General features: G+C 38.3%; 1 protein-coding gene across 1 annotated transcript; it reads right to left on the reverse strand.

The window, feature by feature from the left end:
- LOC109235511 (B-cell receptor-associated protein 31-like) lies at positions 6,469 to 11,767 on the reverse strand. The gene is made up of 2 exons (XM_019401655.1): positions 11,309 to 11,767; positions 6,469 to 7,316 (listed from the first exon to the last, which is right to left on the reverse strand). The coding sequence occupies exons 1-2, from the start codon at positions 11,592 to 11,594 to the stop codon at positions 6,934 to 6,936; spliced, it is 669 nt and encodes a 222-aa protein (XP_019257200.1). The 5' UTR covers positions 11,595 to 11,767; the 3' UTR covers positions 6,469 to 6,933.

Consider the following 24,521-nt stretch of genomic DNA (forward strand, 5'->3'; position numbering starts at 1 on the left):
TGCATTCGATCTTCTCGGACTTCGAAAGTTCTGTTGACTTGGTTTACCACAAGTAGGGAATCACATTTGGCCTCGATGACCTCTGCTCCCAAACTTTTAGCCAGCTCGAGACCTGCAATCATGGCCTCATACTCGGCCTTATTGTTAGTTAACTTCGAAGTTTTGATAGACTGTCTAGTTATGTTACCCATGGGTGGCTTCACAATGATGCCTAGCTCGGACCCTTTCACATTCGAAGCACCGTCTGTGAAGAGGGTCCACACCCCCGATGATGTCCTCGATTTTAATACCAGTTCCTTTTCGACCTCGGGTACGAGGGCTGGCGTGAAGTCAGCCACGAAGTCTGCCAAGATTTGACACTTGATGGCTGTTCGGGGTTGATACTTAATATCGTACCAGCTGAGTTCTACGGCCCATTTCGCCAATCACCCCGAAAATTCGGGTTTGTGCAAAAACATTTCGAAGGGGATATGTGGTTACAACACATATTGGGTGATACTGGAAATACTGTTTTAGTTTCCTAGAGGCACTTATTAAAGCAAGCGCTAATTTCTCAAAGTGAGGATACCTAGTTTCGGCCTCGCCTAAGGTCCGACTAACATAGTAAACAGGGAATTGCGTACCTTTCTCTTCTCGAACTAGGACCCCACTTACCGCTATTTCCGAGACCGCCAAGTATAAGTAGAGTTGCTCGTCCGCTCGGGGTATGAAGTAGTGGAGGGTTTGACAGGTATCGTTTTATTTCTTCTAAGGCTTGTTGGCATTCATGGGTCCATGCAAAATTGCTCTTCTTCTTAAGTAGTGAGAAGAACCGGTGACTTCTATGGTAGGACCTCGAGATGAATCACCCTAGGGCGACTATGCGCCCAGTCAGCCTCTGCACAGCCTTCACATTATCCACGACTTTGATGTCCTCGATAGCTTTGATTTTATCGGGGTTGATCTCGATCCCCCGATTGGACACCATGAATCCAAGAAACTTTCCCGAGCCGACCCCGAATGCACACTTTTCTGGGCTGAGTTTCATGGTGTACCTCCTTAGTATATCGAAAGTCTCCTGCAAATGTTTCAAATTGTCCTCTGCTCACAGGGACTTAACTAGCATGTCATCAATATAAAGTTCCATAGATTTTCCTATTTGTTCTTCGAACATTCGATTTACTGGGCGTTGATAAGTTGCACCAGCATTTTTTGGTCCGAACGACATTACGTTATAACAATAGGTGTCGTATTTAGTGATAAACAAAGTTTTTTCCTGATCCTCCGAGTTCATCTGTATTTGGTGTACCCGGAGTAGGCAGGCGTCGATCATGTGATCGATGTTCGAAAAAGGAAAAGAATCCTTAGGGCAGGCCTTATTCAAATCCTTATAGTCTATGCACATTCTAAGTTTATTTCCTTTCTTAAGGACCACCATTACGTTTGCTAACGATTCGGGATATTTTACTTCCGAATGGACCCTATTTTGAGAAGTTTGGTTACCTCATCCTTGATGAATGCATGCTTAAATTCAGACTGGGGCCTTTTCTTTTTGCTTTACTGGCCAGAACTTTGGGTCCAAGCTTAATTGATGGGTCGTGATCTCTGGTGGGATTCCGGTCATATCGATATGGGACCAAGCAAAACAATCTATGTTATCTAAAAGGAAGTGAATAAGTTTTTTCCTGAGCTCGAAGTTAACCCCGTGCCCAGGTATACCTTTTGACCGAGCAGATGCTCGATCAGTATGACTTGTTCCAGCTCTTCGACCGTCAACTTTGTTGTATCGGAATCATCGGGGATTATGAAGGTTCGAGGTATCATATAATCATCATACTCGAAAGTTTCCTGCTCCTCCGATCGGGTCGAGGCCGGTGACTGTGGTTCCTGTTTGACTTCCTGCTTTCCCTTCGACTCCGATCCCTTTGCTGATGAAAGCGCCGATACCGGTATTACTTCGTCGATTGCAAACATTTCTTTGACGGCGGTTTGTTCACCGTACACCGTTTTGATTCCTTCTGATGTTGGGAACTTCAGGTCTTGATGAAGCATCGTGGGCACTACCCTCATGTTATGGATCCAAGGCCTTCCGAGCAGTGTGTTGTAACTCATGTCGTCCTCAATAACATGGAACTTTGTTTCTTAGATGGTCCCGGCCATATTTAATGGCAAAATGATTTCCCCTTTGGTGGTTTCACTCGCCATGTTGAAGCCATTAAGTACTCGAGCTGCGGGCACGATTTGATCTTGGAGGCGAGTTTCTCTACAACCCTTGATCGAATAATGTTTGCCGAGCTACCTGGATCAATCAACACACGTTTAACTTGAATTTTATTCATAAGGATAGATATTGCCAATGCGTCGTTGTGAGGTTGTTCGATCCCTTTTGCATCCTCGTCGTTGAAAGACAAGGTTTCTTCTAGTAAGTATTCCCTCGTTCGATTTTCCCCTGTGATTGTCGCCTTGGTGCGTTTAAATAGCGGTCCTTGAGGAACAAAGACTCCTCCAACGATCATGTGAATCACATATTGTGGATCTTTCTTCTCATTCTGTCTGTTTGAATCCTTGTTTTTGAAGTGGTTCTTGGCTCGATCACTTAAAAATTCTTGAAGGTTCCCCTCGTTGAATAGTCGAGCTACTTCCTCTCTTAGTTGTCTGCAATCTTCTGTTTTATGGCCATGGGTGCCATGATACTTACATATTTGGTTTGTGTTTCTCTGGGCCGGATCGGTCTACAGAGGTAGAGGCCACCAGGTATCTTTGATACGCCCAGTGGCCGATACTATGGAGGAAGCATCTACGCTGAAGTTATATATTCTGACAATCGAGGTGCTTCTTTGGACCCGGTATCCCTATCAAAACCAATCTTGCTCATGAGCCCTCGGGAGCTCTGTCCCCGATCATTCTTTCTATCATTCCGAACGGGGTTGTGCCCATGCCCGTTATTTCTTTGATCTCCACCGTATGGCTAATATCGGCCTCTGTTCGGCCGTGGTTCCCGATCGACGTCCCTTTTAACTCTATCCACGGTCCTATTGGGATAAATCGTACAGATTAGAGCCCCCAGTTGGTCGTCTTCGACCCTAATCTTTGACAGATATCGATTATGTACATCGGACCAAGTGACGGCGGGATATTCGATCAAATTCTGCTTTAATTATTGCGAATCTATGGAACTCTGTTCATTAAGACCTTGAGTGAAGGCTTGAACAGCTCAATCGTTGGTGACTGTTGGCAATTCCATTCGTTCCATTTTAAATTGAGATACGAATTCCCTGAGCATCTCGTTGTCTTTTTGCCTTACCCTGAATAAGTCCGACTTTCTAGTTGCAACTTCAATGGCTCCAGGGTTCGCCTTTACAAAGGAATCTGCAAGCATAGCAAATGAATCAATAGAGTTAGGTGGTAAATTATGATACCATATCATAGCACCCTTTGATAGAGTTTCTCCGAATTCTTCAGCAACACAGATTCAATTTCATCATCTTCCAAGTCATTTCCCTTAATGGCACACGTATAAGAGGTTACGTGTTCGTTTGGATCTGTCGTCGCGTTATACTTTGGAATCTCGGGCATCCGAAACTATTTGGGATTGGCTTCGGAGCCGCACTTGGGGGGAAAGGTTTTTGGACAAACTTTTTGGAATCAAGAACTTTTAATACCGGTGGTGCCCCCAGGATTTGATCGACCCTGGAGTTATAAGTTTCCACCTTCTTATCATTTTCCTCGATCTTCTTTTCCCCTGTCTCGATTCGCTTCGTCAGATCCTCCAGCATTTTTACGATAGATGGATTAGTCTCCGATTCTCCCTAATCTGATCTCTTTGGCACCGATTCGGCTCAATGAACAACTTCTTGCAATGGCTCGAGCTCGATTCTGATTTGGAGTTGTGCTATTGCAGCTTGTTGAGTCTGCAACATCTCGAATATCATTCGAAGGCTAATCCTGCCTTCTTCACCGTTCTGTGCGTTCTGATCGGCTACTCAAGCATCTCTGCGGACGCTATTTTCAGGATCGACGCCCAAATTCTCATTAATGGCAATATGGGAGCTGACGTCAATTGGGTCCACGATCGGGGGTCCATCGGGGTTAGCTGGAGGCACTCCGTTTCCTGGGGTGGCTATGTTGTCGTTTTCGCCGTGGAAACCAAGGCCATTATCTGTATGTGTGGGTGTTACTTGAGAGTTTGACATGTCGATTCTGAAACCAAAGACACTTACAAGAACAAGCGCAAAGCAGTGTGTGTTATGAGAATTAATACCAGGCAATCACTATTATCCTTAGCCCCACGGTGGGTGCCAAACTGTTTACCCTTAAAATCGAATAACAATTAAACTTATAAGTGGTTATAAGGATATGTAATTTCACCTGGCACAAATTGATAAATACGATGATTAATAGTAGAAATAAATAACAAAGTAAAGCAAACCAGTATTGAAATGCAATTCACCCCTCGAGCTAGGTCGCCCTCGAACTGAGTGAGTGAGAGTAAAGTTATGAAACAAACTGATGAACAAGAGAGTATAAGAGAAGAGAGTATTGTATTACTTTGATATGCGTGAATGTAAGATAATTACAGAATGATTAGACCCCTCTTTATATAGTAGAGGAATCCTATCTATGGTACAATTCTAATTATAGAAGTAAATCCCATGATAGGCTAAATAACCGCTCTTGATTTGATCCGTTTCGAGATTTTCGCAATGATCCTCGGCCAGTCACGGATATCTTGCCTTTCCGTTATTATGCTATCTTCGGTCTCGCTCGATGCTTGTCCTATTGAGCCTCGATCATCACCGGTCTCGACCTCGACAGGTACTTCGAATCCCGATCTCGGTGTCTTATCCTCATACCTCGGTCTGATATACTACGGTTCCGATCCTCGATCCATTCCCCTGGTCCCGGTCAATTAGTGAAATCGGGTAAGCCCGATATCGTATACAAAGCTCTCTTTAGAAAATTTGTTCGTTGGATTATTAGTGTTTAGTTGGGTATAAAAGGTGACATAAGATAATCGTATAATGTGTACAAGAGGGTATGAGGATAATGCTTTGGTGAAATTTTTGGAGTATTGATTTATACTCTTTTTCTGGGTGGGGTTTCTTATACCTAAATGCAGCAAGCCCCGCGAATAGTGGAACAAATGAGGCATTGACAACAAAGGGGTCAAAGATTGCGCTTGCAATGATCCTAAGTATGTGCAAGACCCCTCTAACATTGCCCTCGTCTTAGCTTACTTGTCTTATCGCTCGTCTGTCTGTCATGCTTTCTAGCTAGCTTCTTTAAGATCAACCACAATATCGTCTAAATGCTGAGTAAAACATGTAGGATAAAATAAGAATTTGGATATTTATAAAGGAATGACTTCCTCCGAGAAGCAATGTGAGTTGTTTTCCCTGAAAAATATTTTCCTTGGGAAATTTTTTTTTTTTTTCCAAATTTCAAGGTAAGCAAGCATTGGAAATATATCCTAGTTTCCAATGGCTGGTCAGTTTTAGTTTATTAGACTTGCTTAAGCTCGATTTAGGTGGTCCTTAGATACCGAATTGAATATATCCATTTAACTCGTCTTAATTCTTAATTTGTTAATGGACGCAGGACAACTAACGATCTAGAATGGTGACAAGGTTTCGCGTGATACCAATTTAAGCTTCTCCAAAAAAAGATTTCAAGAGAATACTGAGTTGATGACTAAATCTAATAGTACCGCAGTTCCTAATTGCATTTTCATTTAGAGCCTGTTTGGAAGGGTGATTTGCATAAATAAGATCATTCGGTGCCGCCGTTTAAATTTTGACGTCGGTTGGAAAAATCTTGGGAAAATAACCTGCCGGTCAGAATTTGGGAAAGCATTCCTAACAATTGCTTGAATTTTTCGTACGATGATCATCAAGATTTGCCATAAATCATGTCAATCGTCAGAATTTTTCATATAAAGATCACTAGAATTTGCCACAAAATATGGTAATTGCTAGAAATTATTCATACGGTAATCACAAATTTGCCACAAAATATGACAATCACCGGAAAAAAATCCAATGATTACTAGGAGCGCTTCCCAAAATTCAGCTCGAAGGATATATTGTTTCGAGATTTTTTTTATCGTTATAAAATTTAAATGGTAGTCCTAAAAAGGTCTGGCCAGCATTATTTTGTGTTTGGAAAGACATATATAAAATTAAATAATTCTTTTTAGATGAACAAGTAAATAAACTTGTGAGGCTTGCTCAGGTGGTAAAACCACCTCCACCCACGACTGTTAGGTCCTGGATTCGAGTCACGTTAGAGAGGAAGTGTGAAAACACTATAGATCCTCCTTAAAAAAAATAATGTATGAGAAATATATGTGCATATAAGAAATATTATTTTTATATTACTATGTATTAAAAAATTACCTTGTAGACTCTCACCTCCCCCTTGAAAATTGAAGAGTATACTAATCCCTCTCCATCACACCCAATTCATGCTAACAAAGTAATTACTTAATCATACAAACAGACCAAAACACTACTTGAATGAAGATATCAAAGATTCAACAAGAACCCGCTAAGTGCAAGGATTTTGAGAGCAATAACCGAGTCAAGGCATCAAAAAGGAATCCGTTTAAACGGGTTTAACAATGCTAAAGAAATTTCATACCCAATAAACCTACAAGTACTTTCTGGGAAGGCATCTTACTGGTTGAAGTTGGCAATGACAGCAGACGCAGGCCACGTTTTGAAGACGATAAAGTAGACTAAATATTGAAAGAAAAGAAGTTTCTAGCAATTATATATGCTAACCCTCTATCGCACAACAGAAATTTAAGGACACAAAGACTATATCATAGAGTAAATGACAAGTACTCTCGGAACTCTGGATTCTTACACCTCATTCAGATTTTGAGCTGGAAAGATGCGAAGGTATTAACAAGACATTGTGAGACATGGTTCGTACACAGCGAGACACAGTTCTTTAGGACACCTTCTTGCTATCAGAGCGTGACAATGTACGATCCAGTGATTGCAATTGAGACCGAAGATTTTGGTTTTCCTCAAGTAAGCGGTCATATTCAAGAAGAAATCCTTCGGACTGCTTTTTTAGAGCAACTGCATTGGCTTCAGCACCGCTTGCTTCTTTGGCCTTCTCCTGCAGTTGTGACTCTAGCTTTTTAATTTTTCCACGCAATGCACTTGCCTCTTCCTCCAAAGTTTTGATCTCCTCAGAAGCTCCACTTTTTCCATCCTCAAAGGCTCTGTTTTGCTTTTTCACAGCTTCCATTGTCTTCCTCCTCATACTAAGTTCTCTTATATAATGGTGCAGTCTATCGATCATGAAAGCGAGGAAGAGGGAGAATCCTGCATAAAAAGTAATTGTGAAATACAGAATGGGAAGAACACCAGAAGGAACTGGGAACAGAAGACAGAGAGATAAAGTGCAACAGAGATACCCCTCGAGTCAGATGCCTTTCTATGACACGCGAAAGACGCCTAACAGGTTATACTTCTGAACATGCTATACAATTGCAGCATTAATCTTTTAATAGTGAAATTCTCTAATAAATAACTTCCAATTTATTATAAGACCATCCTGCAGAGAAACCTCAAAAGGAAAAGATATCAAGTTCATTGCAAGGGAGACAGTACTTCCGAACCGCACTTTTCAAGTGCTTATCAATACACATCTAAATATACTTAGCATTACTATGTGCGGAAAAAAGAGTATCTGTATGATATCTCCTTTCACTTTTCATACCGGTAAAAGTGGAAACCTAGGCATCATTAATAACATTTTGTGCACCATTTCATAAGACGAGTTGAAAAGAATCAATAGTTTGGACAAGACTACGTCCATGCAGATTATTCCAATTTTCCATCTTTGGTCCATGAAAATTTCCGTTATGATTCTTTTTTGATAACCGAAAAATCCACGAGTAACCAGTCGCACACGGTTTGAAACTCAGTGGATGATGGACCCTCCCCTCTACCCTTCTACAGTTAAACAATAAGCTTTTGTTTGACACATGGTTCGACGCCGTTACTTGCACCTAACACACACATCACATGCTACGCTCTTACCACTAGACCAAATCCATAGGAGCCCATTTCCCCTATGATTCTTCCTAGTCTTAACTTTTTCTTCCTTTTGATTGAAAATTTTGAAACCAAACAAAGGGAAGAATCAAGCAATACTTTTACTTTAATGGTAAAAGTAGTTCATCCGGACAGTAAAAGCACGTGTGACTTCACAGATGCAAGTCTCAGGAATAACCCAGTTACAATACCCTGGCTTTAATAACCTGGCAAAACCCCTAACAAAACATCTCAACTGAAGCAAAACACTAGATTAGAAATAGACAGCCCAGAAAGACCAACACCTATCCATGACACATTTGAACGTGTACCTTTTCCTTCGCTTTCATCAGTGTTGAATAATCGGTTGATTTAAACAACAGAAGGCAGAGTAGTGACTTAAACGATGAAAGTAGGTTGAATTTGTGGTTGTGGACCCAAATGGTCATTGCACATATCGAGTAGTTGCTAAATGAAAGCATTAAAGACATTGTACTGAATGAAAACAAAATTTCTTTTCAGAAACATTCTTCGCAATCGCCATGTCTTTGTGAAAAATTAGAAAAATAAATTATTGTATTCAAACGTATAACATATAATTAAATACGAAATTATACTAAGTAATCGACAAGGCTATCACAGAAATAGATCAAGCAACCCCCCACCCCACCCCCTAAAAAAATCAAAGTGAAGGAAAGTGGCAAAGTGGCAGGGAGGAAAACTGTTGGGAGGCAACCAGTGAACAGGGGTCAAATAGAGTTTTATCAAGTGGGAGTATAATACATAGATCATTATTTCAGTGTGCATCTCCCAAGTATAAACAAATGACTAGATATCAACTTCTCCCAAGTAGTTTATAGAGGAAAGCAGAAAGTTAGCCAGAGGATGTCCACTTGGCTGCTCATATTCAACTACAATACCCACATAGTACTCCCTCTGTCTCATCTTATTTGAAGGTGCTTGCCCGGGCAGGGAATTTAAGATGTTAAATAAGACTCTTGACGTGTAAGACAAATATATATACAAAGTGCCAAGATTATCAATTCGTGGTGGTGAGAGTTCCACATATATTTTCATTTTCTCTCTCCTTATAAAGCATGAACTTTTATCTTTCTCAGAAAAATAAAAGAGTGAACTATTATGTCTAGTGGGTCCAACAAATCATGTCATTAAGGATAAAATAGTAATGATCAGCTTAAATAGTTTCTAAAAAGAGAATGATGTCATTCTATTTTGGGATAAACTAAAAAGGAAAGCATGTCACATTAAACGGGACTGAGGGAGTAGTTTTTTTATCTACTCCTGACAAATGACAATGTCACTGTCTGGCATATAGCCAGATGGCACAGGTGGTGAAAACCATGCATAACTTTGCGAAGTTGACTGCATAAGAGCAAGATCTCCACCCCCCATTCAAAGCTGCAATATGGGTTTAGCAAAATAGATGAGGTTTCATCCCTTTATAAATTGTTTTTCTAATATCGTTATGCTTAAAGAAGTGAAGGTCGAATGTATAACATGATGTTATGGAAGAGGATAATAAAAACAAAGTTCTTGTGCAAAAAGAAGTGTAGCACAAGCATTTAAACTTTTTAGCATGCCCCATTCAATTGTTCGTGTGTACATAGTAATGAACTACTGCGTTAAGTATGTCATTTATCAAAAAGGAATGAAACAGTGTTTAGAGAGGACGGAATACAATCACTGTCATATAATAAGGTTAAAAGGCCGAACTTTAATTCAATGCTTTAAGCTAATTAATTGAAACGGTCAACCTCATTCAGATTTACAGACCTTAGTTTAGTATAGACTAACCAAGTGAAATAAAATGTATAAGCTTTGTCGTGAATAAATAAACCAAAGAGCTCTAATTCTAAGTCAACCACTGATGTTTAGTCAAATTTCAGAAGCAACAAATATACATGTAAACAATAATTCAAATCATTGAGTTAAGAACTTGCATGGATAAGGAAGGAGAACTGCTTTGCAGTTTATAAATGTGATAATTCAGACAACAATGCAGCAAAACAGATGTAACAGAAAATAAAAATAAAAATAAAAAGAATTAAAAACAGAACAAGAGGAAGGTTTATTGTACAGGTTGATGCACTTCTACATACATGTGCGGGTATATCTAATATATATGTATATAGTTTGAGTCTAAGATAGCAGTGCACATGCACCCAATGCTTGTATGTTGGATAATCGATCCAGCATACAAGCAGTGGATGCACGTGCACTGCATGTGTTATTAAAAGCCATCGTTTCGTTGCATAAAGTGATGAAGCAAGGTGTTATGCTTCATGGGTGAAGCCTTACGCTTTAGGAAGTGTATGCTTACAACAATGACGAGCCTAAACTGAACTAATGAAGCTAAGTTTACTGACATAGTGTACCTGTAATATTACAATGAGGAAATCAAGAACGGGATGAATTGGATAAATATACAAACCCCAGATATTGGCTACAATTGAAAATGTCTTATCACTAAAATTTTCAGTTATACGTGATCTAGGCATCCAAAAAGTGATACCGACAAGAAGTGGTTGGTTCTCTAAATCTCAACTTTGAGGAGTTCGATTAATATGTGAATTATTGCATATTAGATGTTGAAGTTGGTTATTTTAATTTTAATTTAATTCTTATAGTACTAAACTTATATGTTTCTGGTACTTTTAATTTTCTATAAATTGTGTGCACTTACTTAACCAAAGGCGTATCCAGCATATAAACTTTATGGCCTTATGGGTACAATCTTTAAGCTTCTTAGCATTGAAACTGTTATTTTTCTAAAGTTATGGGTTCAGGTCTACTATTTGTTGCAACTTTAGTGAATTTTTACACATAAATTAATGCTCCGTGTCAAAAGTACTATTTCATATGAACCCGTTAGCATAAAGATACATCCGCCCCTATGCTTCACACTTTCTGCTTAACCCCCATGGGCTTTTTGTCACTTTTTTACACCTTTTGCTTTTAAAAACACTGTACACTACTATCTCAGACTCAAATTATATGGAGTAATATGTTTAAGATAAATTTAAAAGAAAATTTAAGAATCCGCATATAAAGTGCGGTGTACCCACTGCCTCTGAATCCGGAATCTTCCTCTACCAGCACAGCACACAAATTTTACTTATTTATTTATTTTACATCCATAAGCTTCATAAATAATATAATTACAAAACGTCTAATTACATCTAACACGCAGTCAAAGACCAAAACTAATAAACTAAATTAGAGAATCACAAGATCAAAATTCAGTTTGAGAACGATACCCATAAGAGAAGCTTCTAGAAGATGCTGAGCCAATAGAATCTGATCAGTGGGAGTGATATCACCTCCTTCATCCATCCACCGCGAGCGGATCGACGCAATACTGTAGATGGTGGAAAGCATAACGACGAAGACGGTACCAGCAACAGTTTTAACAATAATTGGGCCGCGGCCTCTCTTGATCCGGTCCAGGCCCATTATCACTAGCTTCCTCAATGGCGTCTTGAACACGAAGATCACGATTAGTGCCATTTCAGCAAATATCAAAGTGAATAGTAACTGAATCATGATTCTAGTCGGTTTCCTTTTTTTCTTAACGGTCGAGATTTCAGATTGAGAATGTTGATGGATGTTTAAGGGTTAGGATTGAAGATGTATAAACAGCAGGAATAGCTGGAGAGGTGAAGAAGACGAAGAAGAAAATGACCAGGAGAGGTTTTTGTTGCAGGTTTTTGTACTTCAATCGCATATTAGTAGCTGAACAAAAGTTGCAATTAGGGGTGTACATGGACCGGGTTGGTTCGATTTTTATTAAAATCAAACCAAACCATCTATATCGGTTTCGATTGGTTCGATTTTGTCGGTTTTCGGGTTTTTTTTGTTACATTAATATTATTTCGATCTTACTTTGCTAAAATTATAGATAAAGCTTTGATAAGTGAATATATGTTTAGTAAATATTGAAAAATTTGACAAACATATGATCTATTAAAATATTCTAATGGGAGAATTTTTTTAGTAACACATGATAGTTATTTTTTTAGTCGTCTAACAATAGTTGTTCGTTAACGTACACTTTCAAGGTTAAAACATGAGAGGATCCCAAATATTTCTACATTTTCTAAAGAAAATTCAATATAAGATCTTAAAAATATAAATAAAATTTATATATTTATATGTCGGTTTGGTTCGGGTTTTTTTTTACTCAATACCAAACCAAGTCAAACCAAACCTAGTCGGGTTCTTTAATCGGTTTGGTGCGGTTTTCCGGTTCGGTTTGAACACCCCTAGTTGCAATTTAGTACAAGGACTCTTAGTTACACTGAGGTCCCTTGTCTTTTAAGAATTGTAGATTTGGAGTATATACTTTAGAGTAATTGACAAATTGGTCTCTTATCCTAAGCAATTGTTAGTTTTAACGAGAACTATGAAAATGTATAAGAAACATGAAGTCACATTAGGAGGTACAGTTTTTATAGTTTTTGGTTTCAAATCTATTTTTAATGTTTGATCCAGCTTATGTAATGTTATTTCTACTATATTTTATTTATTTTTGATGTACGATTATTGTTTGAAGGGACTTTTCCAGATTTTTTTGTTAAATCTAACAACTATAATTTGTTAAATATTGTATGAAAATAAAAAGTATTCAATTTTGATAATTTAGAGGATCAAAACTGTTCAAAAATAAATTCAAATGACCATCTTAAACTTATCTCAAACATAAAGGACAAGTTTTGTCTATGAGGGTGATATAAGCCTAACTAGCTTGTAAATGAGGCTCATAAATCCTTTGTAGCTGTGATTGGTTTACTTTCTTATGACAAAAAATTCTTTTTATAATTCCTAAAATATGTGATTTTCTATTTGGTTTTGGAATAAAATTGTACTGGCAGCAACTTTCATTAGATTAAAGTAAAGGGAGAGGAAAGAAAAATGTTGAATAGATTTTTGTTTTCACATTTTTAAGCGAAGGAGTGGAGAAGGTTCAAATTGTGAATAAAGTTCAACTTTATGGTACTGAAGTTAACTTTTGACCCTTGTGTCATTCTTCTAGATCAAATCTTGAAAAGAAAATGAATGAATTTCATTTTTAATTTCTATGTACGTGGGTACAACTTTTTTAATATATGATTATAATATAAGATAAGCATCTGGTGAAAGGGATCAACTGCCTTGGCTAACTTCTACCTAAACAACTTAATTGTTGAAGTAATATCTACGCACGCCCAAGTACAATTCATTGCCTGTAATCAAATTGAAAATGGTATGGCTATTTAATGTAGTATGGGGAGATTCACATTGGTAGGCAGTTAACAGCTTATTTTGACTTGCTGTTACTCCCTCAGTCTCATATTAACACTCATAGTTACTAAAAATAGTTGTCTCAAATTATTTGTCATTTTAATAGTTCAAGACAAAATTGATTGTTTTTTTCCTTTGTTACCCTTAGTAATAATTATTCTTGAAGATGGAGATAACACATAAATAGAATAAATATTCAATGAAAAGAGATTATATCTTAAGATATAAATAAGGGTAGAATAGTCCAATCCCTTTCCTGATTAATATTTCTTAAGGGGCGTGTAAAAGATAAACACGACACATAATATGAGACAGAGGAAATATTAAACTGCTAGTTACTAGTCTCTTTTAGTAGGGAGATCTATTTTACCTTCCATATTATGAATATGTAACAGCCCAGCCCGTTCTTGTGTTTTACCGATGTGGGACTCTGTCTAAAGTTTGGGGTCTTGCATACACAATCGCATGGGATTCGCCTAGACTCAGCACTGAGGTTTGCCCCGCCTAACCGGGATTTGCTTAAACTCAGTTGAACTCTGACCCACCATCGGCATGGCTGACACAAGAGTGGCTCTAATACTATCGGTAACGAGTCCGAAACTTTTTTGATGCTTTTTTGTACAAAAAGCACATTTTTAGTGTTAAAAAAAAGTTACATTAATAGGTATACTGCGAATTATTAAAAAAAATATTTTTTTTTAGCAATTCTCAGTATTATACTGCGAATTGCTTAAAAATGGGCCCAGCTATTTTTTCAAAAGACATTTCGCAGTATTATACTGTGAATTAGGGTAATTCGCAGTATAATACTGCGAAATGCCCTTTGATTTTATACCTCTTCTTCTTCCTTCGACCGACAGAGCTTTCCCACCCCCATTAAAAAAACTCATCTGTGCGATTCTAGTCCCCCACCCCCCGTAATTTTTATAAAAAAAAAATTCGGCCCCACCCGTCACTTTAGGAGCAAGGAGTGTAGGTCCCAGGCACAAGACAAGCTTTGGATTCCTTCTCTCGATCGTAGTATTCCATTTCAATCAAATTCAAAAAACTTCAATCGAGGTATTTCGATTATATTTATGTAGAAACTCGTATAATACATGCATATTTGTATTGTTTAATGTGTTTCCATGTAAAATGTGTGATAGTTTGTGTTTAAATTTGTATGTTATTTATACTCGACTTGATTTATTAGTTTTGGTAAAAAAAAATGTTAAAAGTTGATAAATTATTTGTATTTTAAATGTTATATTTTTAATTGGTTAAATAAAAAATTAATATTATTTTGTTTGTTTGTTGTTCATATTTGTATTTTATGTTAGTTGTTTTTATATGTAATAGTGACCTTTTAGCGTAGTAAACTAAATAGCCTTTTAGCGTAGTAAAATATAGATCCTTTTAGCATAGTAAAATATAGATTCTTTTAGTGTAGTAAAATATAGCGCCTTTTAGTATAGTAAAATATAGAGCCTTTTAGTGTAGTAAAATATATAGCCTTTTANAATTTCGACATGACAGCTTTAGATTTGCATTTCTCGACATAACATTTTAAATTTGTTTGGCACGAAACAGGGTTTGAACATTATGTATTTATGACAACAACACAATTACAACAACATTTTTATTGAAACAGAATTTGAACATGAAACACAACCACAAAAGCGGGAAATCTAAAGATACATGACCGTACAACTGCTACAAACACATGACAGGGGTACCCTGAAAATACACTACTACGCTTATGACTTACAAGCCACTATTTAATCACGATTGCGTTCTATAATTCGCTCCATCCACTCGAGTTGCTCTTCCAGCTTTTTTTTCTCTTCTTCTGCCTCGTTGAGTTTGGCCTTCAACGCCTCAAGTTCATCATTGGTTCGGCGCTCCTTTACCGCTTGGTTATTACATAAACAATGAAGCTCATAAATTCTTTCTTTGTAGCGCTTCTGCTTACATGGTTCGTCCATCCAAACCTCAAATTCACATGTAGGCTTGCCGGGTAACTCCTCGAGCTTGTTCTTACATGCCCAGTAGCGGCGTGCACCTTCTGGATACCATTTGAACAAACTGCATTTTTCTCCGCAGTAGCACCTTGGGACATAAACGTTTTGTTCAGACATTTTTTATAGAGAAATTTTGGTTATTGTTAAGCGAAGAATATAAGTACCATGCAATCGTTATTTATAGTCAAGATTGCAAACAAAAATGCAGTATAATATTGCGAATTACATTTTATGTTTCTCTTACACGAAACAGGATTTTCACATGCTTTTCAGTTTTTTCAGAACGAAATGACAACTCAATAAAACGCAGTATAATACTGCGAATTACAAATTCAATTTTTCTGAAACAAAGCAGTGTTTGCACATACTTTTCAGCTTTTTCATAACGAAATTTTTTTTATACCACATTCTTGCTCATGTTTAGTAACACTCATACCTCAATATTGCTCCAACCATATCAAAATATAACGTTAAAAAATAACATGCAACAGGATTGTGGAAATTTATTTTATTTCATATATATTGAAACAAACAAAAATACAGACATGTATTACAAAAAATAATACCAAAATAAAGGACTAGGGGTATCCTTGATAGTTGGGTACATTGGACGAAGTTGCACCAGGATTACCACCGGCACGCCCACCACCTGAAGGGCATTTACGACGGTCATGTCCAGTTTGAGAGCATATGCCACATTTACGCGCATAAACGGACTCACCAACATCCATTTGGTTCCATATACACGTTCTCTTTTGCACTTTCAGCTTGCGCAAATAGTCCTTGTTACATACCAACTTAAAAGGTTCCGGCGGCCAATAATGCTCAGCACCTAATGGATGCAACTTCCCACTATACGTGTCTACGTATGCTGCAACACTGTATTGCCTATCAATATAGTTTGTTGCCCCATATCCAACTTGTTGAAAGCACTTCAACGCATGTGCGCACGACATGTGGTAGATGGTCCATTTCTCACATGAACATAACCTTCTATTTTCATTCACCGTCTGTAGATTATTCCCACAGTGTCCGTTGATAGCGGTCTTAACTTCAAAAACACCCCGTTCATGATCATACTGAAGAAATGAATGTCACTGTGCTCGCCTCCTGTACCTTTCAAATCTTGTCATGGGTATTGGCATAAATTCAACACCCCTGTCCATCAATGCCGATGCAGCTGCATGCCTTTCAACAAACCTCTCTGCACTCTGTTTGAATGTCATGCGGACCATGACAGTGACAGGCAGTCCACGGGCAGACTTCAACAAGCCGTTGAATGACTCCGACACATTTGTAGTCAGCGCTCCCCATCGTCTGCCGCCATCAGCATGCAATGTCCACATTTGAAGGTCATGTTGCATCAACCAAGTATAGGCTTGTGGTTCTATCTGCCGGATCGCTTCCATGCGCCTCGTGAATTTGCACTGCTGGTGCTCAGTTGCAGTCATCCACATTAAGTCATGCAATGCCTTGTCAGGAAATTTCTTCTGGAAATTGGCCTTCAGGTGCCTCACACAGTAACGGTGGTATGCATATGGTTCATGTCATTCAGGCAAGTGACGTACAGAACTTAAAATACCACCATGTCGATCAGATAATAGACAAATACCTGAACGCTGTTTGACAACGTGCTGCTTCAAGTGGTTCAAGAACTGCGTCCACGCTCTTCACTTACGTTGGCTCAAATGGCAAAAGCTAGTGGAAATATTTGTCCGTTGGCATCTACTGCAACTGCAATCAAAAGCTTAATATCATACTTTCAATAGACATGAGTACCGTCTATGGAAATTACAGGACGACAATGCACAAAACCATCAATTGCTGGTTTAAATGACCAAAATACATAGTTGAAAATATATTCCGGTCTGTCCGGACTCCGCTCACGCCTCCATTCAACAACAGTCCTAGTCGCCATAAATAAGTTCAAAGGCACGTTTGCGACCGAGATATGCCTTTCTTTTAGTTATAGTACAACCATACTCCTGGTGGACGGCTGTAATACACTCTTTAATCTTGAACCTAATGGACACTTCCAAAAATGAAATCAAGACAAGGGAAATCAAGTCCACATCCAAGTTGAAGTGATTCTCATTGAATGTGTCCATTTCACATCTGTGCTCGCTAATAAATTTACCCACTTTCCACAAACCCGATTTCTTCTTTGTGGCACGCAGCATCCAGTGACAACCCATAAACCACCTACGGTATACAACCTTGTATTTCTCCGTAGTTGACTCACTTACCGTCATCTCACGACACTCTCTTATACTATAGATTTTTACAGCCCTAATTAGGCGAGCTTTATCGGGGAAATACATGCCCTTTGTAAGAACAGCTGGTCTAGATTCATCCCACATCACTGACCGTAATTCATCATCATCCCTTGTGAGGGCATCGACATTAGGCATGCTTGGCAAATTATCAAGGTAGGGAATATTTCGCTCATGAAATGGCACGTGGGACTCGTACACTCTTGGTCTAGCGGGAGGTGGAGGAACATGCTCCCTGGTCAGCTCAGGTTCAACATTCAGTTCCTCCTCGTCATCATGGAAGGGTGTGTCATCCCCAGACTCATCCGCATTGTTGTCATAATCACTATCATCCTCCTGACTCTGCGCATCTGCCAAATCACGAGTAAAAACGCCGTCTATGGGCAACTGTGTGAGGCCAGGAGCTTCAAGAAGCTCGTTTTCACTGCACAAAAAGAACAAATACATAAGTTACCCAATACTCAGGAAAAATACTTTAGATATTGCTATATCACTTTACTTACAAATCGTATTGTCTTGACGTTTCATGATGGATATTTTCATGTTGGTGATAACTACCAGATGGACCACCGTGGTCCATTACTCCAGACCTGCCCATATTCTAACTAGGGGCGGGGTCATAACTTGTAAAATTCAAATCCGGACGATACCCCCTATAAAAAATATGAGTGTTAATACAAATCCAATTAAAACATGAAAAAAAAATCGCTAAAACGTAGTAAAATTGAAGTTTACCAGTCGTCTTGTTGATTATATAAAGTGGAAACATTATTTTGTGGCTGCTCATTCTCCTGTGGTGACAAGTTTAAATCAAGGCAAGCTCTTTCATCTGCAATCTGTCCGGCAAAAGTTGCTCCAGAATAACCACCCGATGACTGGGGGTTATCCCTGCTATGCACGCCCTCATTACTAGGAAGGTCCTCCACCTTCACGTACATTTCCAATAATTTTATTACAATAAATTCCCTGTATTCGTCCGGAATCCGCAAAAAATCTCTAAGAGTTTCATCATCCTCGATGTTAAACTCAGAATAATAAGCAATCCCCTGCGGAGTCACTGAATAAGGAAATCTACCGGTTACTTTAAGGCTAACCGAACGCCTCCGCTCACTCATTTTTTGACGTAACAACGATACCAATGTATCGTACTCCATATTAAGCGGCAATTTAACATGACACTGTGGAGGTGAGCTATACCTCACAGAGTTATTCTCCACCACAACCTCACCCCCCCAATACAGTGAAACCCTTATTTTTGGCACTTCAGACATTGTAAAAAATTGATTGATAAGGAGAAGAGAGAATAATGAACGTATGTTTGAAGTTTAAGTATTGAATGAATTTTTATAAAATTGAAACGTCTATAAATAAGGCAAGTCCGAGCTTGGGGTGTACAATTTTTCAAAGTAATTCGCAGTATTATACTGTGTTTTACGTATTTGAATTATTGTTATGTCAATTAATTATTGGTGGGGCCCATATCAAGCAATTCGCAGTATTATACTGCGAATTGCATAAAAATTTTTTTTTTTTAATATTTCGCAGTATTATACTACGAATTGCTTTAACGACAAAAATTCCGTTAACCCTATTCGCAGTATAAAACTGCGAAGTACTCATTAATGTAACTTTTTTTAAAACATTAAAAAAGTGCTTTTTGTACAAAAAATCATTAATTAAGTTTCGGACTCCAAAAAGGAGCCTCATACAACTAGTGTCAGTTGTATGAGACACAAAATAAAACTTCTCCAAAATCACCCTTCCCATTTGGGTTTTCTTTTTCTTTAGTAAAAAAAAACTAGCAGTAATTTACTGTAAATAATTACTCCTTCTGTCTCAATTAATGTGAAAATATTCGAGTTTTGAGAGTCAAAAAAATTATTCTTTGATCGTAATTTTTTTATATGCCTTTTAAATATTTTAAATTATTAATTATTTTAGTTTATTATTATTTTTACGTAGTTTTCATACATGTATATTTCGAAAAAATTTAAATATTTTATGTTCCAATACACAGTCAAAATTAAAAATCTTGAATCTCGAAAATCTAAAAGTATCACATAAATTAAGACAAATGGAGTATGAGCTATGAATAAATTTTAAAAAATTAGCAGTAAAAAATTAACAATTCTAAAAAAAATTGTATCAAGCTTTGGATTTTGTCCAACTTAAGGTTGACTATTATTCTTCCTAATTAGAGCCACCAAGAAGAATTTGACCCGGAAAGTTGATTCAACCCAACTCGATAATTTGTGGTTGGCTAGCACTTTTCCAGGCTTATAAGAGATTGGCTTTTCAATCCAACCGCAGGCCCATTTGAACAAATAGAATCATCTAGTAGGATCGTTTAAATTTGAGAGCACTAACTTTTAGTAGTAATTAGCTATTTATAGATATTATTTGATATATTACGGATTATAGATACCTTTTCTGTGGCTATATGAGGTATTTGATGTATTTAAGCTATTGTATTCATGAATACAGTAGCAAAAATAGGCGTGAACCAGGGAAGTCCAGCTAATCAGTTGTTGTATTCGAGTGTATTCGACTATATTCATGGAGTGAAATATGGGATTGCAGCTGGACAAATTATTGTATTCGACTGTATTCACGGCGTGAAATAGGGCATTACAATATTTTTAAAACGGAAAGTGAATCAATTAACATAATAGACTCCTAATATAACCCAACAAACTCAATTTCAACACACAATTTTTGTATTTTTCAGTTACAAAAAAGATTCTCAACAAATACAATGAAATAGATAGAATATAGACAGATACATTAAAATATAATGAGAAAAAAAGACACTGGATGTTAACCTTTGCTATAGGAGGTAAAAATTCCTTTAAGAGAAATTTTCATAAAGCACTATCTTTTAGTAGTAATTAGCCATCTATAGATACCATTTGCTACGGATTATAGATACCTTTTCTGTGGTTATATGAGGTATTTGATGTATTTAAGCTATTGTATTCATGAATACAATATCAAAAATAGGCGTGAATCAGGGAAGTCCAGCTAATCAGTTGTTGTATTCGAGTGTATTCGACTGTATTCATGGAGTGAAATATGGGATTGCAGCTGGACAGATTATTGTATTCGACTGTATTCACGACGTGAAATAGGGGATTATAATATTTTTAAAACGGAAAGTGAATCAATTAACATAATAGACTCATAATATAACCCAACAAACTCAATTATAACACACAATTTTTGTATTTTTCAGTTATAAAAAAGATTCTCAATCGCAAAATACAATGAAATAGATAGAATATAGAGGGATACATTGAAATATAATGAGAAAAAAAGACACTGAATACAATGAAATACATGAGATACAAAGAGATATATTGAATTACAATAAATAAAAAAAGAAGATAGTGAATGCAATAAAATACATAGAAATACAGCGAGATACATTGNTTAAATTAATTAGTAAACGTAAACGTACGGACCGGCCGTTACCCTTAACAGTTACGAACGTTTGCAAATATTACAACATGTCCATTTATACATGGGATGCTGACAATTCAATCCTTTCATAATCAACAATTAAAGAGGCTAATCTCTGTTGTTTGAACCGGTAAGTATCTTCGCGTTTCAAAGTGAGTTCTTGACCAGTGGGACAAACAATTTTTTTCTTTTAAAAAATTTAGGATCAGAAACTTTAGACAAAGAGGTTTCTGAACTAGGTTTCTCTCAATCGGATGCGGGAGCCGGAGCAATTTATGAAGTGGGCTTTGCACAAATCCGGTGGAAGGAGGAGGAGATCGGAAATTTTAATGGGGTGGGGGAAGAGAATGAGATGTATCAAAGTAGAGAGAGAAAGAAAACAGTGTAACTGATTAGCGTATTTAGTGGCTTAGGGCTAGGAGGTAACCAAAATTAAATATTTTGCTATAAACCTTAAAAGGTATCTATAGAATATAATTTTTTTAAATGGTATTTATTTGAAATAAATCAGATGTTAACCTTTGCTATAGGAGGTAAAAATTCCTTTAAATTTTGAGTTTTGATCATGTTAAATAAGTTTTAGAAAAATAATCTTGCGTCAGATTTTTAAAGTACGCTGTCAGACTTTTAAAGTATCTATCAAAAATTTAAAGTATACTGTCAACATTCTAAAGTACATTAGGCGCCGCCATAATTTAAAATATACTGTCGAAATTTTGAAGTGCGCTGTCAGAATAGAGAACTAATCTTATATGCATGAGGAGATTGTATACGCCTAAAATTGGGGAGTCCGATTTTAGGATCACCACGACTTCCCATGGCCCGTCTTCAGAAGGATCGAGGTACAGTTCGAGGCTCGACCTCGAGGGTTTTCAACATTTGACCTCGGGGCAGTACAAATCGGTAGTTATGATGGAAAAACGGGAAGTTCCCAAGGCACGTGATTAAGGTTGACCCAATCTATTAGGCTAGCACGAGCCCGTACCGTGGCATTAAATGGCTGTACCAGCCATATATCTTTGTAATAAATCCATTTGTACTATGTTGGCATTCCCCCTCATATATAAAAGGGACCCTTGTCATTTTGTAAGAGGATATCCAGTACAACATTCAATACAAGAACATTCTCTACTCTCTAACTTAAACACATTCTTCTTTGATTCTATTACTTACATTTATTGCTTACATTTATTGTGTTTCATTAATTATTCTTCATTTATTACTCATTATTGATCATAAAGAGCTCTTATCAAATCTCTCAAAATTGTTAGTCCTTCATCGACCGGGCACAGCCTAGCGCTTAGCCCGACCTCGCTGCCCCGTATAGGCCAGCTCGAGGACCCGAATCCTAGTCACTTGGTTTGCTCGACACACTGTCTTCAAGCTCTTATCATATTATCTAGTCTCACACTTNAACAACTAGCAAAAATAAATCACGTATTTTTAGAACCACAAAATCAAATCTAATTGTAATTACCATTTTCAAGGTAAACAATTTGGCGCCCACCGTGGGGCTAAAAATAATAGTGATTATTTTCTTGTTGGTTTACTACATAACGCAAGTTATCTTTCACACTTTTTCTTGTCCAAGAATCTTTGATTTCAGGTCAAAATGTCTAACTCAGTGAACGCACATGAAAACAACGGTCTTGAGGACCATGGGGAGAACGGTGTAGCTGTTCCAGGTATTGGTGTGCCACAACGAAACCTTGAGGATGCACCAGAACCAATTCCCGTGGATGTGGCACGCAACACCCAACACGTCAATATAAGCTCCCACACCAACAAGAGTATACGCCAAGAAAACCAACAAGAAGCCCAAAAAACTCCAGCTCGGGAGGAACAAGAGGTTAGCCTTCACATCATGTTCGAGATGTTACAGGCACAACAACTGGCAATTGCTTAACTGCAAAGCCACCAGAAAACCCCAAGCAAAGCAGCACCGGAAGCAGCTCCTCAAGCCGAACAGGTACCAGAAAGGTCAAGCAACAACGGGTAAGCAGCCGACCCCGCCATCATAAAGATGCTCGAGGACCTCACAAAGAGGATCGAATCGGGCAAAAAGAAGATAGAAGCCAACGACAAAAAAGTGGAGACCTACAATTCAAGGGTCGATCAGATTCCGGGCGCACCCCCGATCCTGAAGGGTGTAGATTCAAAGAAGCTATTCCCACAAAATGCCGCTCCAAAGCCCATCCCGAAGAAATTTAGAATTCCCGATCTTCCGAAGTACAACGGAACCTCGGACCCCAATGAGCACGTCATTGCTTACACTTGTGCGGTGAAGGGCAACGACCCGAGGGACAACGAGATCGATTTCGTCCTGCTAAAAAAGTTCGGAGAAACACTTTCGAAAGGGGCCATGATGTGGTATCACAACCTAGCTCCGAATTCGATAGACTCATTTGCCATGCTGGCAGATTCTTTCATAAAGGCACATGTCGGTGCCATCAAGGTGGCTACAAGGAAATCCGAAGTCTTCAAAATCAAACAAAGAGAAAATGAGATGCTGCGGGAGTTCGTATCTCAGTTTCAAATAGAGCGAATAGATTTACCACTAGTCTCCGATGACTGGGTAGTGCAGGCCTTCACCCAAGGTTTGAACGAGTGAAGTTCGGTGGCTTCGAAGCAGCTGAAGCAGAATTTGATTGAATATCCCGTCGTGACTTGGTCGGATGTCCACAACCGGTACCAATCAAAGATTAGGGCCGAGGACGACCAACTAGGAGCCCCCTCGGGCTCAGTATATCCTAGCAGGCTTCCGGCAAAGGAACCAAGGCCAAACAAAGAAAGGTACCAACCATACACCGAAGATAGGAGAAACGCCCTAAGGCGTAACCTACCCCGAAATGACCGAAGGACAGATTGAGGTCAGAATCCTCGGGGACTCGTAAGCAGGTACGGATTCGACAGGCACACAAGACCAACGGAAGCAACCCACTTGTCAGAATACGACTTCAATGTTGATGTTTCGGACATCATATCTGCCATCGGTAAAATCAGAGACACCAGGTGGCCAAGACCTGTACTATCAGATCCGTCGCAGAGGAACCCTAACTTAGTGTGCGAATTTCACGGCACACACGGTCATAGGACCGAAGATTGCAGACAGCTCCGAGAAGAAGTAGCCCGGATAGTCAGCAAAGGGCACCTCCGAGAGTTCCTTAGCGACCGAGACAAAAATCGGTTCCGAGAAAGAGAGGTGAACAGGAAAAATGAAATGGATGAGCCGCAACATGTCATCCACATGATCGTTGGAGGAATCAACATCCCGTAGGAACCCATTGTCAAAAGAACAAAAATATCCATCACCAGGGAGAAGCGAACTCAGGGTTATATACCCGAGGATGCTCTCACATTGAGCAACGAGGACATCGAGGCCCTGTCTCAACCTCATAACGATGCCTTGGTAATTTCTTTTCTTGTGAATACGTTTCAAATTAAGCGTGTGCTTGTGG

The sequence above is a fragment of the Nicotiana attenuata genome, chromosome 12, assembly GCF_001879085.1.
Source record: "Nicotiana attenuata strain UT chromosome 12, NIATTr2, whole genome shotgun sequence".
Classification (NCBI taxonomy): domain Eukaryota; kingdom Viridiplantae; phylum Streptophyta; class Magnoliopsida; order Solanales; family Solanaceae; genus Nicotiana; species Nicotiana attenuata.